Source organism: Aedes albopictus, chromosome 2 (assembly GCF_035046485.1).
Source record: "Aedes albopictus strain Foshan chromosome 2, AalbF5, whole genome shotgun sequence".
NCBI classification, from domain to species: Eukaryota; Metazoa; Arthropoda; class Insecta; order Diptera; family Culicidae; genus Aedes; species Aedes albopictus.
The window spans coordinates 47131481-47146388 of record NC_085137.1 but is presented as its reverse complement, the minus strand read 5'-3'; the positions used below and the strand labels follow the sequence as shown (position 1 = coordinate 47146388).

The following is a 14908-nucleotide window of genomic DNA, read 5'->3' as shown; positions in this document are numbered from 1 at the left end:
TGGTCCTGGCGGCCGCAACGATGACGTCTATCCAATGGATACCAGGACACACGGGGGTGCGAGGTAATGAAATGGCGGATCAACTGGCCAAACAGGCCCTGGAAGGAGACATCATCTGCACCAACAAAATACTGCTTCATGACGCGGTTTGGTACTTCCAACGTCGCAGCGAGGAGGATGCTCAGCAATGGTATCTGGACTACTCGTCAGAGCTTGGAAAGGGCCGCAAGTACTTTCAGATACAGAACACTATCCCTCATAGACCCTGGCACTTTAAGTTAGATCTAAATAACAAGGAAGTACGCACTCTCAATAGGCTACTCTCTGGTCACGATTTTTCACGCTACTGGTTATTTAAAATGAAACTGGCAGACGATTGTATTTGCGAAAGTTGCGATGTAACTGAAGACGCCGAACACATAATCTTCTACTGCGTAAAATATGCTGCGACAAGGAACAAATATGGACTGGACAACTTTTGCAACATTTACAATGTTTGGGACCGGAAAAACATCGACCTTCTCCGTGATGTAGTCAGCTTTTTAAAAGAAATCAACAGCAAAATCTAGAGATACCAAAAGGGACTGGATAATCGATGAAACTGCAATGCCCTGACAGCGAAAGTCAATTGACTATAAACAAACATCGTTGGCGTTATAGCTGATACAGCTGTGCCATCCCTGCTTGCCCTAGTTTGACAGCTGGGCAGGCGTAGAAAGAAGAAGAAGAAGAAGAAGAAGTGATCTGAAATTTACTACAAGGGTCTGTAATTGATTTTGTTTTATTTTTATTTATTTCGAAAAACATTAAAGTGCAGACGAATTTTATCTTAAAACGGTTCAAAATCCTCCGAGTATCGCCCTCAAAATGCAAGGTTCTTCGGGGGAGGAACAAACGCATTACTATGAAGATCATTACCAAGCAGACAGTGAGTACTAAGCTAATATTTCAAACTTCGATTATCCATTTCCCCTTTCAGTGATGGCCTCCAGCGAACCCACCTATCCGCCAGCGGTCCTTGCCTCACGGAATCGCTTCTGCCGGTTGTGCCTGAAGCGATCGGAAAGCTTCCTGCTCCCGTTGGTGGCCAAGATGGAACACGTCACCGTGATGGAAATGCTGCTGATGGTGACGGGAGTGGAACTGGCAGCGAATGCCCTCTTTCCCACCAAGATCTGCTCCAACTGTATGACCAAGCTGGATTTTGCCTACAATGTGCGGCAGGAGTTTTTGAACTCCACGGAGCTGCTGTTGAAAATGGCCGTGGAGGGGAAATTGGTTGAATACTACGCCCAATTCGATCCGGTGGTCGGCAGCTATACGGATGAAGTGCTGAAGCAAAGCCGGAACGTGCTGGAGAGTAGTACTACGACAACGATGACAGATCAGGGAGTGGATCAGATGGAGGTCAAGGTCGTCAATGATACGGGTGGCATTAGGATGGAAGTTTTGTCCGAAGAGGTGGTGGAAGAAGGAAGCGAAGACCAGAAGATAGAAGTGCTGGAGTTCGAAGAGTATGAATGTCTCGATGAGGAGTTAGACGGATCTACCATGCCAGAAGAATTAGTGGCGGAATGTATTAGTACGACCAACATAAAAAGTGAAGAATTAGATGACGCACAGGTGAGAATCCTTTTTTTACCCAAATCTTAAAATGGCTGGTTGTTACACTCTGTTGTTCTAAACTACAGCATCCGCTGGATATCTGACTGCTATTTAACTGGACCGCTTTTTAACTGGGCGCCCGATAACTGGACCAAAGCCCAGTTATCGAGCGGAAGCTGTACATAAATAAGCAACAACATAGTCTATAGATTATTCCGGAGAAATCCCCGATCTGTTTTTTAATTAAACTATTCTTTATTCCAGGATCCTAAAAATCCGACCGTGGCACAGTCAAGCAATCAAACGATTAAAGTTAAAAATGAGAAATTCGTCTATTCGTGGAAAGAGCTAGCCAAACCAAAGCAGCGTAAGAAAAAAGTACGTCCTGAGAATCCGCTCAACGGTATCGATAGGAAAGCGACTGCCAACGCAGAGATGTTGGCGCAATTCCCTCAAACAACCTGCTACATCTGTGATACGGCGCATTCCAGCTTGGAGGAGCGAGACGAACATCTGAACGTTCACATCGGAATGGTGCCTCATCGGTGCGAGACCTGTAGCACCGAAGAGGAGCCAGTCCTGTCCAAGAGTGTGATTACGCTGAATCGACACCGGTTGATGCATCGCCTACCGTACAAGTGCCCAAAATGTTTCCGACGGTTTATATCCAGCGGTAGTCAATACACGCATATTTGGAGCATGCACATGACCGGTTCGGAAGGACTGACTTGCGATTACTGTGGCAAGACGTTCAACCAGAAGCGTTCGTATCAGGCCCACGTGCGACGCCACCGGTACAAAGCCAACGGGAAGTATCGGTGTGACGTTTGCGGTGACACATGCGGATCGAGTTTACTGCTGACACGCCACAAACGGAAGCACACCGGCGAGAGGAACTTCTCCTGCCCGTATTGTTCGAAGCGATTCAGCAGGGCTTGCAACCTCTTGACCCACAAGCGAATCCACACGAACGAACGCTGCCACCTCTGTGACGATTGTGGGCGTGCCTTCCGGGATAGTGTAACGTTGAGGAAACACCAGGAGCGATTCCACATGGCGCGAGAGCCCTCGGCGTTGAAGCGGAATCCATTCATCATAACGCCGGATGGGCGTAAGATGTTCCAGTGCAAGAAGGAGGGATGCAGCTACGAGACGTTCAGCAGTACGTCGATATCACGCCACAAGGCGCGCCATTCGAAGCGATACGTGTGTGCCGATTGTGGCAAGCGGTTTGCCGAACCGAATCTAGTGCGAAGGCATCAAGCCGCGATGCATAATGCGGATAAAAAGAAACGAGGCAAAAATGATGGGAACGAATCCTTGCAGATTGAAGGAAATCAGGAGGGAGTAAAATGCACTGAAGCAGATGACGTGCCGACAAAGCAGAATGAGTCTGGCCAGGAAGTTTAAGTAGCAAAGCGCTTTGCAAATAGGGTACTTATATCTAAGTAGGTATATGAAAAGTAAAATATGTACTATGCAAATTAAAAAAAACACTTTTGTTTGGCATTTTCTTTTATGGATTTCTTCAAAAAATCTTGCATAAATACTTTCAGAAATTCGTCCAGGAATTCCTTGTGGAATTCTACTAGATATTTATTCCAATATTTCTGCTATTCTGCTATTATCAACGCATCCCCTGGCTTTCGCCCATCTGCGTTGTATTTTCACTAGGCAATACGTCTACCATTTGATGTTTATGGGCTTGCCGGACCAAGTCATGTAGCTAAGCCAAACACCCCACCTACAACTGTTGGGTAGGCACCATTGTCCCGCCCACTGGTCTTTTACAGCTAGTTGTAGGTGCATGTGTGCGTGTAAGTATTAGTGTATGTGTGTTAGTGTTGGTGTATTGTAGGCGCCAACTCGTTCTAATCCACTCTGTTTGCTAACACCATATTGAACCATTACCCTTAAATCTGGCAATCTATGAAATAGAATGAGTTAAGCGCCTGTACATAATAGCCAGTTAATCTTACAAGGAATATTTAATACTAAATACGAAGATACAATGAAGCAACGCCCCCAACCTCGAGAGCACAAATCCCAAGAACCAAATGACAGGCTGCGCGAACAGTCGATCGACTGGCCACCACCAGTGAATAACCAATCGAGCAAACCCTCCAGCACAAACCGCCACCAGCTCTCCCGACCTGCGCCCAACAAATCCGAGGCACAGCCCAGCCGTAGCTTTACCTTAAAACCAAAATCTAGATAACAGAGCACAATACTTCCCAAGTAACCACGCAGCTCGGGCCGCAAATTACGCACAACACGTCACAAGTAAGACAAACACTACCCAGCCCGTACAACCGAAACCGATCTAGGGTAGAGAAGGGTCTCTTTCCACTCCAACCCGGACTCAACTGCACCCACAGGGTAGCGCACCCCACACACACTGCACTCATGCATCCATCACGACCCGAGCCGCACGGTCACCTGGGTTGCTTCTATCTGCATGACCTCACCCAACCCGTAACGCAGAGTTAAAATCCCTCTCTTGTACATATTACAAAGCAGTCCCTCTTCCCAAAGTTTGTGCGTGGTATAAATGAGATTATAAAGCTGAAGAAATCGTCGCCAACACAACCGCCAACAATGAGCACTCAATGGTGTCGGCAGAATCAATGACGACCCCCTCAGTCCCAAACCCAATTATCCTACACTACCCAAGAAATCACAATGCTGAAGCCGTACGCACTGCACGTACGAAGTACATACAGACCTACCCGCACCGCCTAAACAAACCACCTAGGCCGAACACAAGTGAAAAGCAGCGCCACCACTGTTGAACCACGGCTATACTAGTAGGTATAATCGCAATTAAGCAATCGTAGATCCATTCCCCACTCCTGCTCAGCCCTAACGATCCATAGCAATGCTTGTCAATACCCCACACGCAACCCCCACAACCCAACAGTAGGGTCACGTTAGTATCCCTGGGATTTTGATTACATGATGGTCAGGGATCACAGCCATCAAAACGTTCCACACTTAACCAGGGCTTGCGACCTGTAACCATGATGATTTCCGCTATGGGAAACCATGATGGCTAGCGGTGTTTACAAGATATTTAATCCAATATTTCTTCAGCGATTCTTTCAGAAAGCCGTTTAACCCTCTAATACCCAAATTTTTGATTTTGATCTAAATATCATTTTTCGTCATCTAAAATCGATTTAAACATGTTTTGGAAGATGATTCTTCTTAATTCTCGATTTCGTGAATTTCAGTTTTTGATTTTTCTAATTTTTATTTTTGAACATCCCCACACTTTTATATTTTTCCTGGAAGCCAATTTGGGGAACGGATTTTTTGAGATGAAAACATTTTGAGATTTTATGATAATTGTTGAAATATTATTATTTTATATTTTTTCACAGAAAATTTTATTTTCCGTGTAATTTTAAGGAAAATAATTTTAGAGTGTATTCGATTCCCTTAAACTATTAAACAAGGATAGAATGATTTGGGAAAAAATTAAAATATGTTAATTGTAGCGATTCAATACAAAATAAACAATGACTTCTAAAAGGTGACTAAAACATCAATTTTTCAATGATTTAAAAAAAATGTAAATACGCTATAAAATACACCAAAAATCCTTTTGAGATATACAAAACAGTCCTAAATATCAGCCAAAAATATAAAAAAAAATGATTTTCCACGAAACAAAAATTACAAAAATGCTCAAACTATACCCCGTCTAAAGGCGGGATTGGGTATTAAAGGGTTAAAGATTGTTTCAAAAAATCTTTCGGGGGGCTTTTTGGAAAGTCTTCTGAAAATTAATTACGAAATTCCTCCAAAATTCCACGATTTGTCCCGACGTTTCCATCTTGTTTCGAGTTTTCTTAAAGGACTTCAACGACAAAACAGTCGTTTTGATTCCCCAAGACTGCATGAGCATGAGCATAGATGACCGCACAATTCGTAGTTGCTACTCCGTGATTGACCAGAGCAATCGAAATTGCACAAGGAACCAATGAATAGGGCTTGGGACTAGCTTACTATTCTCAATGTACACAGGTCGAGAGCTCTCAACTTTAATAAGGTCAATAACGGCGCCGGCCACGTCCTTACGGTCATTGAGGATGGAAGGGAATGTTAGTAAGACTAAGACAAACGTTGTTATAAAGACCGCGACTCGCTGCATCTCCACGTTTGTCTCAGGAAGGAATTTTTGTTAGTAGGGTAAGGTACATTGTCAGTCCGGGAGTCACCTATGGTTGGTGATATGATTTGACAATGGATCAATATACACAAACCGCCGTTAACAACCGACCACTTTTCGACGCAAGAACTAGCCAAAAAGAAAATTCTATCGCGCGTCTCCACTCCACTAGGGAGCAGAAACCTTTAGTCTCTTCCACACAGAAATACACTGAACGCGACTCACTTGTCGGCGCCCGAATTTTTTCTCGACCGGCGAACCCGAACTAACATTTTTCACTCTTTTGTGTAAATGCAAAAAATGAAAGAAAATATTTATTATCAACTAAAAGTGTATTGGAAACTAGCGCCGATGGGAAGCGAAAAATTCGGAACCGACTCGAACCACGGCGCGCGCACACTCGTCATTTGATTCCCTAAGACTGCAGCGCCGATAAAAGTAGGTGGCTAAAATCACATATATCAGTCGAACTTCTATTTATTTCCTCCAGGGATTACTTCAGGAATGCCTCCAAGAATTCTACCACAAACTTCCTCGGGAATTCTTTGACGGATTGTTTCAATAACTTAGAAGATTCTTTAGGTAATTTTCGCTGAAATCAGAATGCCATTTACATGAAGTCTGGGATTTCAAAATTTTCTTGTTTCTTATTGGCTAGAAAGGAAACTACGCATTTTACTCAGATTGGAAGGGAAAACATTGCGTCTTGACATCATTGGAAAACAGCATCAACCGCTTTTAGACCTGACAAATTCCATTTGGTCAGCATTCTGGCACCTGAAATAAGCGAAAATTAATGGAGATCATCATTATGTGAAATCTTTGAAATGCAACACTTACTGAACGTTTTTGGTAAGGTGATTTTGGAGCTGCACTTTCTGAACGTAAGTAGTTCCGCACGTTTTACACACAAACGGTCGAATATCGTTATGTAATTTCACGTGGTTGTTAAGAGCGGACTGAAATGTATAAACTTACTTGTTATCTTCAAATCATACTAATCTCTCTAGGTACTATCCAACCTTTGTTCGAAAACTCTTCGCACACTGCTTGCAATGGAAGTCCTTGATGCCCAAGTGAATCAGCTCGTGTGTGGCCAGAGCACTTTTGCAAGGAAATCGTTTTGTGCAGAACGAACAAACGTGCCTCATTTCGTGTCTAGCCGTGTGATAGTCCATAGTACTCCGCTTGGGGGTGGTGAAATCGCACCCTTCGAGTTCGCATTTGTAAACCATTGCCGTATGGGAAGCTTCGATGTGAGCTCGGAGTGACTTCAGCCATCCGAAGGTTTTGTCGCACGTTTGGCATGAGTAAGGTCTCTCACCAGTATGGGTTCTCTCGTGGCGTTCTAGAATACCTTTCGTTTTCAAAGTCTTTGGGCAATACCGGCACTGGTATGGATGCTCGTTAGTGTGATTTCGTTCGTGATGAATCAGATCCCATTTGGTGCAGAACTTAGCGCCGCAGAACGCACACGTGAAACGTCCGTTTTCCCTGTCCTTGTGGTTACGCATGTGTTTCGTGAAATTACTTTTCGTAAATTGTTTTCCACATATTTGACATGTGTATTTCATACTATGGTCCTTTTTGGTATGCTTTTCATTGATGTGCGCGGTCAGAAGTTCGCTCGTGCTGGTCCAGAATGGGCATTGAGGGCACTTCATATTATGGGCGTGCAGTTGCAAATGTCGATGAAGCTGGTTCATTGAAATGAACATTTCCGTAGAATCACTTTCTTTCGAACACTTGACACACTTGTAAGGCAGCATATCTAGATGCGTTGAGAGATGAGTGTCACGGCTTTCACAATCGTTAAAAACTTGCTCGCAGATGTAACATTTAAATTGGTTGACAAGTTGGATCTGAAAATTAAAATCAAGACAAGAGAATAATATTTTTAGTGCGGACAAGTAAATTTATAACCCTCGAATTAATATTTCCCATCATATACCGGTTTTACAATCAATTCGAGCATTTATTATGTAACCTTCCTAATGCATCATGTTGGGAACAGCTCGCTGACTTGGTGCACAAGGAGGGTTAAACGGTGTCCACTAGGTCTAATGGTCATCGACCCTTCTTTGTCACACAGATTGTACTTTTGAGCTACGAATACTGCTACATAATTGACTGACGGTCAAACTACGAACTTTATCTGAATCGGAACGATATGCGGAGATTTCAGGCAAATGTCAATGATGCGCGTAACAAGACTGCGCCAAAGCCCGGCATGCGCAATGACCGCGAAAGGAATTTGCTTACAGTATAACAATGATGGCATCAAAGTCATTATCTATAGAGAGAATATTCGGTATAATCCTAAAATTGCTCCAGCAGATAATCTCTGACCAGCCTTAGATCATAAAACGTCTTGACATTGAAGTTGTCATTTCGGAACAGGCTTCCCGTGAGGTCATGGCTGGTCAAAAACACTTTCAGATATCCTAGTCCCAGCAATATAAATATCAATATTGCATAAAGGCATATTCCCGGAAATCCGGATTATCCGTGTAGCATCATTTCATCTCCGCTACAATCAATGTCGCATCTCTCTTGCTACATCTTTGACACAACAATACGATGTGCTCACATGAGTACACGACACTTTAACGACCCGAACAAGAAAAGTATTCAGTTGAATACCAATTGAATTCAAAACCTTTTCAACTACATATTCAAACTTTTGAACTCATGGCATGCATTGTATAATGAAGATAGGGTGACATTGGGTATTATCGGCAGGTTTGTTTTCTTCGTCATGGGGGGTTTTTGTCAGCCAAATTGCCTGAAACTTGGCCATATAATTCACATTGGTTGGGAAGGATTTGATTCAAATCATTTGAGGCAAACTCTGAGTTCAATAGGTTTAAAAAAAAACCCTAAGACGAAGAGAACAAAACGGCCGATAATAGGTAATTTCCCCTATATAAGCGACATTGATTATTATAATAAAGTTAGTTTTTAGCTTAATGTAGTATTAGAAACACGCTGTTTCACTTCGCATTATCAAAAAGTCGTTCTATATCCGGTACCCAAGGTGATTCGGCCCAACCGAATAGTCGATAGATAATGAGTTTCTGAGTTAAATCAACTACCGTGCCATGCTCTAATACCGTGTGTATCCTAATACCGTGGCTGCCACCAAAATATCATAATTTGTCAAGAATTTCATGTAATTTAGTAAAACTTTTGCCACAAAATGTTGAGATGTATTGAAAACAATGTTGACACGTACCTGGTTTGACACTTGATGCTCACAACCCACGAAAAAAAACATAAACAAAAGCGCATGCGGCGAACTGTCAAACGTAGGCGTCCATTAGAAAAGTGGCTAAGTTTGTGCGCAACATTGAAATCGTGTTTTCTTGTTTATTTTTTAACTATTTCTGATTGTTTTTGCATTTCCCTTGTGGTGAAAGGTATGTAATTTGCATTAAGCATCAAATTTGCAAGCAATAAATGATATTCATGTATATTTTTCCACAGATTTGTTGTCACGGTATTCGGGCATCACCATGCATAGCAGTTCCTAATACCGCGGATCGAATTTACTTGATGATGGCTCCCAAAAAACGTATGTTATACTCACTGGACCAATTGAACAAAGCCCTGGATAGAGTTAGGAACGGAGGATCTATTCGTGGTTCATCGCGTTTGTATGGAATTCCAGAGAGTACAATCCATGACAAGCTAAACCAGCGATATTCAAAGCCTCCGGGTGCGCCGCCTGTAATACGACTTGAGAATGAGGAACGTATGGTCAAATGGCTGATTGATATGGCCAAAGCCGGACTTCCTCTAAACACAAAACGTCTTAGAATGTTCGTTGCTAAGTACGTTAAATTGGCCAAGATCAAAAACCCATTCAAAAACGGAATCCTCGGACCCAGATGGGTTGCCGGTTTTTTGAAACGCCACCCGAACATTTCACGCAGAGTTGCGAGTTCCTTATCAAAGTGTCGAGCCAGTGTAACTCCTGCTCAAATCAAGCGATGGTTCGAAGAAATCACCGCATATATCGAGGAAAAACATCTGGAAAGCATAATGGAAAAACCGACCCAAATCTTCAATATGGACGAAACGGCCGTCCGCACTACTCCAACACGGGATGTTCTGCTGGCAGAATCAAATAAAAATCAAGTTCATTCACGGGTCGGCAACTTAGAAAAAGAGTCATACACTGCTCTTTTCGCCGGGAATGCTGCAGGTATGCTTGCGCCAACCATGGTTCTATTCCCATACAAACAAAGGATGCCTGGTGAAATATTTCAGAGGCTTCCAAAAGGTTGGGCCGCCGGTCGAACTGACTCCGGGTGGATGACGAGAGATACCTTTGCCGCTTACTTAAAAGATGTGTTCTACCCATGGTTGCTGCGTGAGAAAATCCCCTTTCCTGTTATCATATTTGTAGACGGACATTCATCGCACGTGTCTGCGGAATCAATCGCTTTCTGCAAAGCTAAGAACTTGACACTAATCTGTTTGCCGCCTAACACGACACAAATCACACAACCATTGGACGTAAGTTTCTTCCGTCCGTTCAAGGAATATTGGAACCAGCTTCTAGTTGACTGGAGGATCGATCACGCGGACCTCCCGCGTAGTGAAATTGCTCCGCTACTTCACAAAGCCGTCAAGCAAATGTGGAACTTGGAATCAACTTTAATCAACGGATTTCGACGATGTGGTTTACACCCGTGGAATGCGGAAGCCGTTGATTATTCATCGCTCCTACAGCCACCTAAACATGGAGAAACCAGTCAAGAGTGCCGAGAAAATGTACACGCTCCTGAAAATCCACAAACGGTTGCGAGTCCAGGAAATCTGCTAATAGATATTCAGAACTATATGACTCAACAACAAGTGGACGTTTTCAACCGCAGTATTTCTTCTGGCAAGTGGTTAGGTACTACGGAAGAAATTGCCCTTTTTGAAGTGTGGCAAAAAATCAAATACGGACAAAACAATTCGGTGCTAACTCCAACTGTGGATTGTCCTGTACAGGCACGAATGAGATCCTCCCTTGATGCTGAGCCTCCTTTCGAAGGTTGGATCGAAGGCCCAAGTAATATAATATATTAAAACTAATTTTCTTCTATATTTAACATATTTTTTTTATCTTGCAGGTTCACCTATACAAGAAATGCCGTTAGATTTGTCTTTTCGTTCAATTGAGCTTTCAGTTGAGCGTCAAGTGGATGTTCTGGGAGAGATTTTCTGCATCCCCAACATTGAACAGAGGGTTTCACAAAGGCCGAGAAAGAAACCACAGCCTCCATCGGTGGCTACTAGTGAGGCATACGACAAGTACCTGGAAAATATCGAGAATATCAAAACGGCTGCGTTGAAAGAAAAGGAAATGAAGAAAACTCAACGACAAGCTAAGAGAAAACTACAAACCGACAAAAAAGGTCCGTAACAGCACAAGAAGCAGAAAAAAACAAACTAAATGGAAGAGCATCCGCTGAAAGGAGCTCTATATCCCCAAGTACTTTCAAAAATGTAATCGATATTATCAATAAAATTATTGTTACGTAATATTTTGTTGTACTTTTGTTCATTTTTTATTGTTTGCGCTACCATTCGAGGTTATTTGATAGGGTCACGGTATTTGGAATTTTCATACACGGTGTTTGGAAACGTATCACGGTATTAGGAATATCGTCTTGTTGTACGTCATCGTATTTTTTCATAATTGTATGTAATTAATGTAATTTAATGCAATTTTCTATCAATATAGATGCGTCATGAAATAATTTAACGCGATTGTGACAAACAATTGCAGCGAATATTTTTTTTTACATCAGTTTTAAGATCGACAGCTTCTTAACCTCACGGTATTAGGGCATGGCACGGTAAACATTGAACATAAGATTAACATTAACATTAACTTTGAACATAAGATTAAAGTCTTATACAGGGTGTTAGGTTCCTGAGTTCAAACTTTTTAAAGGGTGATAGAGGACCATAAATGGTGAAAAAAACTGTTCTACGCATATGGTCAAATCTCAACCGTTACGTAGTTATTGAACTCCCCATGTTTTTTACTCTTATTGCCTTAACTGGCTATAACTTTAAAATGGTCAAACTTATCGCAGTTTTTTTACCCTTATTCGAAAGATTATTGAATTTTCTATCAAATGGCATCTTTGAACCGATTGGTTTAGTTAAATAACTAAGTTTTCTTGACCAAATAGCTCAAAAGTGGTGTGTTTTAATTTGTTTTTGTCAAGTATCTTTGAAAAATGCGTAATAATTTAAAATTCTTTCTTTGGCAAAGTTGTGGCCCCTGTTCCACTTTGCAAGTCGTTCTTTGACATCAAACTTCTATCTCTTATTGTTTTCTTGCAATTTTGATTTAAACGTCGCATTTCAGATCATAAATTGGCAATCGTCATGGTAAGCACTTTTTAGCGCATTGTGCCGCACATTTAAATGAAAATTGCAAGAAAACGATAAGAGTTAGAAGTTTGACGTCAAAGAACAAATTGTAGAGTGGAACAGGGGCCACAACTTTTCCAAAGAATGAATTTTAATTCATTACGCATGTTTCAAAGATAATTGACAAAAACAAATGAAAAAACACTATTTTTAGCTATTTTGCTCTTGAAAACTTAGTTATTTAACTAAATCAAATGGTTCAAAGATGCCATTTGATAGAAAATTCAATAATCTTTCGAATAAGGGTAAAAAAACTGCGATAAGTTTGACCATTTTAAAGTTATAGCCAGTTAAGGCAATAAGAGTGAAAAACATGGGGAGTTCAATAACTACGTAACGGTTGAGATTTGACCATATGCGTAGAACAATTTTTTTCACCATTTATGGTCCTCTATCACCCTTTAAAAAGTTTGCACTCAGGAACCTAACACCCTGTATACAATCTTATCACGTGGACAGCCACTTACCTTTCCTTCATTTATTGATCCCTGCTCTGGAAGCATCTTATTCGTTTCAGACGTGGAATCCAGCCCTTGTTTAACATAAACAGATTGACCCTTGATTTCGTCCGCTTCTTGGCATGTAACGGCGCTTTCGACCAGTTCACCGGTCTTGTTCCTAGCTGATCGTCCGTGAATATTTATCATGTGGCCTTGCAGCGCATGATTGGTCCGGAAGTCCCTACAGCAGACATTACAGCGGAAACCCTTTTCTCCGGTATGTATCCGCTCATGACTCTCGATGTTTTGCTTCGTCTTGAACACTTTGGGACAGTATTTGCACTGGAATGGGCGCTCGCCAGTGTGGCATCTTTCATGACAGACCAGATTCACTTTGGATTTCAACTTTTTGTTGCAAAACGAACAAATGAATCGTCTTTCCTTCCTCTTCTTATGGTACAGCTGATGCTTTTCGTAATAGGCTTTACTCTTGGAAATTTTCCCACAAATCTTGCAGCTGTAGTCGAACTGAGGGTTTTTATCGTTGTGGTTGTGATAGTCTCGCACATGTCTCTGAACGTTTTGAACCCACTTGGGGCATTTAGGGCATTTAAAATTCGTGGCATGCAACCGAAAGTGCCGATGCAGCGGACCCAGCGAAGTGAGTTTCGTCGGATGGGCACTTTCGCTCGTACATTCCTCACAAACGTACGGAATCATATCGGTGTGCAACGGAAGATGAATCTCCAGGCTTGCCTCGTCCTTGAAGTTGTGCTTGCAGATGTAGCATCTCGTTGGGTTGAAATTCAGTCGCTTTATAACGGGATTTTCTGGTTTGGTTTGAACTACGATCTCGTCTGGCGCGGGCAGTTCATCCGACTCCAGAATAAGTTCCGGCTCTTGTTTGATATGACCCAATGATGGAGATGGAGTCTCTTTCAGTCTTAGATCGTCGCTTAGATCTGATTCAGATTGATAGTCCTGATACTCAATTTTTATTTCATGTTCCACTGGGAAATAAATACATGATAAATAATGCTTATTATGTTTTACAAACATAAAAATAACTTACCTTGCTCGTTGAACTCTTCCTTTATTTCATTTTTTTGGAAATCCATCGCTGAAGTTTTACTGCCCTATTATTCAATAACAAAAATATTTGCAAAATTAATAATTAGTGAATTATTCATATAGTCAAAACCCTTTATGCTGAATAAAGTGCCAGTCCCCGACTATCAATAACATAACAACAACAACAGTATTTGGTCGGTGTGAAGCCGGAGGGAAACAAGTATCTTTGCAAATCTTACCATTCCTCAAAATATCACTCTATAGTGAGTGTAGGAAAAGAGATCATCACAATATGAAGCTTAAAATCGAGCGCTTTCCAAGATTTTTTTTGTAGTTGGTAGGTACCTACACTTTGATTGAACTTAAGGACAAGGTATTTGGAATACATTTCTTAATTTTTCTAGAGCACCGTTTTTTAGAATCGTTCAACGGATTTGGCTGAAAATATCAATTACTGATTGTGTTTTGTTCGAAATCAATTCAATTAAAGAAAACCAACCTCTCAAGAATATAAGATATCATTAAGGACAAGGTGTGTGGAGTACATAGTTCAAAAAAATGGTGCTCTAGATTTTTTTAGCTGTGTACTCCACATACCTTGTTCTTAATGATATCTCATATTCTTGAGAGGTTGGTTTTCTTCAATTGAACCGATTTCGCACAAACAGGGCCGGATCTAAGGGAGGGCCGTGGGGGCCAAGGCCCCGGGCCCCCACATTTTAGGGGCCCTCACAAAAACCAATTTTGGTTCAAATACTGCTCAAAAACAAAGAAAAACTGTATTGCTCATCGCATTTGTACCTCCGAGGGGCCTTCACAACCGCTCGGGCCCCGGGCTCCCACAATCCTTAATCCGGGCCTGCGCACAAAACATAATCATTAATTGATAATTGTAATGTAATTATTTAATCGAACAGTATGGTGTAACAGTATAATATCATGGTTGTAATTGAACAGCAGTATTCCAGGTTCAGATTTTTCCACTTGAATTACACTTTTCCCTTCCGCTTTTTTCCTGTTCGTGATCAAAACTTCCAGCGCCTTTGTGGAAACAAAGATGCATATCCACTCTGATTATGCACACGTTTTAATTTGAACATATCGGATGGATGTGACACCTAACCCACGTAACTAATGTGATTCTTAATCAAATACCTTGAAAACCCATTTTGTTACT

At 41.7% G+C, this 14908-nt stretch overlaps 4 protein-coding genes across 22 annotated transcripts in view; 2 read left to right on the top strand and 2 right to left on the bottom strand.

The window, feature by feature from the left end:
* The window catches only part of LOC109421509 (uncharacterized), a 486639-nt gene that overhangs the window by 209369 nt on the left and 262362 nt on the right, over window positions 1-14908 (bottom strand). The gene's annotated exons all lie outside the window — the stretch shown is intronic.
* Window positions 759-3089, top strand: LOC134287573 (zinc finger protein 678-like). Its single transcript, XM_062849627.1, has 3 exons — window positions 759-928; window positions 980-1623; window positions 1870-3089. Exons 1-3 carry the CDS (start codon window positions 868-870, stop codon window positions 3013-3015), a joined length of 1851 nt encoding a protein of 616 aa, XP_062705611.1. The 5' UTR covers window positions 759-867; the 3' UTR covers window positions 3016-3089.
* On the bottom strand, window positions 6400-14869 carry LOC109621292 (zinc finger protein 14). Of its 3 annotated transcripts, none has more exons than XM_062849636.1 (6): window positions 14725-14869; window positions 13733-13796; window positions 12688-13670; window positions 6802-7641; window positions 6620-6738; window positions 6400-6556 (listed from the first exon to the last, which is right to left on the bottom strand). In XM_062849636.1, exons 2-6 carry the CDS (start codon window positions 13776-13778, stop codon window positions 6508-6510), a joined length of 2037 nt encoding a protein of 678 aa, XP_062705620.1. In that variant the 5' UTR covers window positions 13779-13796; window positions 14725-14869; the 3' UTR covers window positions 6400-6507. The 3 variants fall into 3 exon arrangements, with proteins under 3 accessions (XP_062705620.1, XP_062705619.1, XP_019930920.3); XM_062849635.1 differs by lacking the exon at window positions 14725-14869 and adding an exon at window positions 13971-14259; XM_020075361.3 differs by lacking the exon at window positions 14725-14869 and having other exon boundaries at window positions 13733-14258.
* LOC134287579 (tigger transposable element-derived protein 1-like) lies at window positions 8490-11656 on the top strand. 4 transcript variants are annotated; one of them, XM_062849645.1, is made up of 4 exons: window positions 8490-9198; window positions 9266-9353; window positions 10191-10844; window positions 10906-11656. In XM_062849645.1, exons 2-4 carry the CDS (start codon window positions 9335-9337, stop codon window positions 11196-11198), a joined length of 966 nt encoding a protein of 321 aa, XP_062705629.1. In that variant the 5' UTR covers window positions 8490-9198; window positions 9266-9334; the 3' UTR covers window positions 11199-11656. The 4 variants fall into 4 exon arrangements, with proteins under 4 accessions (XP_062705629.1, XP_062705628.1, XP_062705627.1 ...); XM_062849644.1 differs by having other exon boundaries at window positions 8490-9353; XM_062849643.1 differs by having other exon boundaries at window positions 8491-9198; window positions 9266-10844.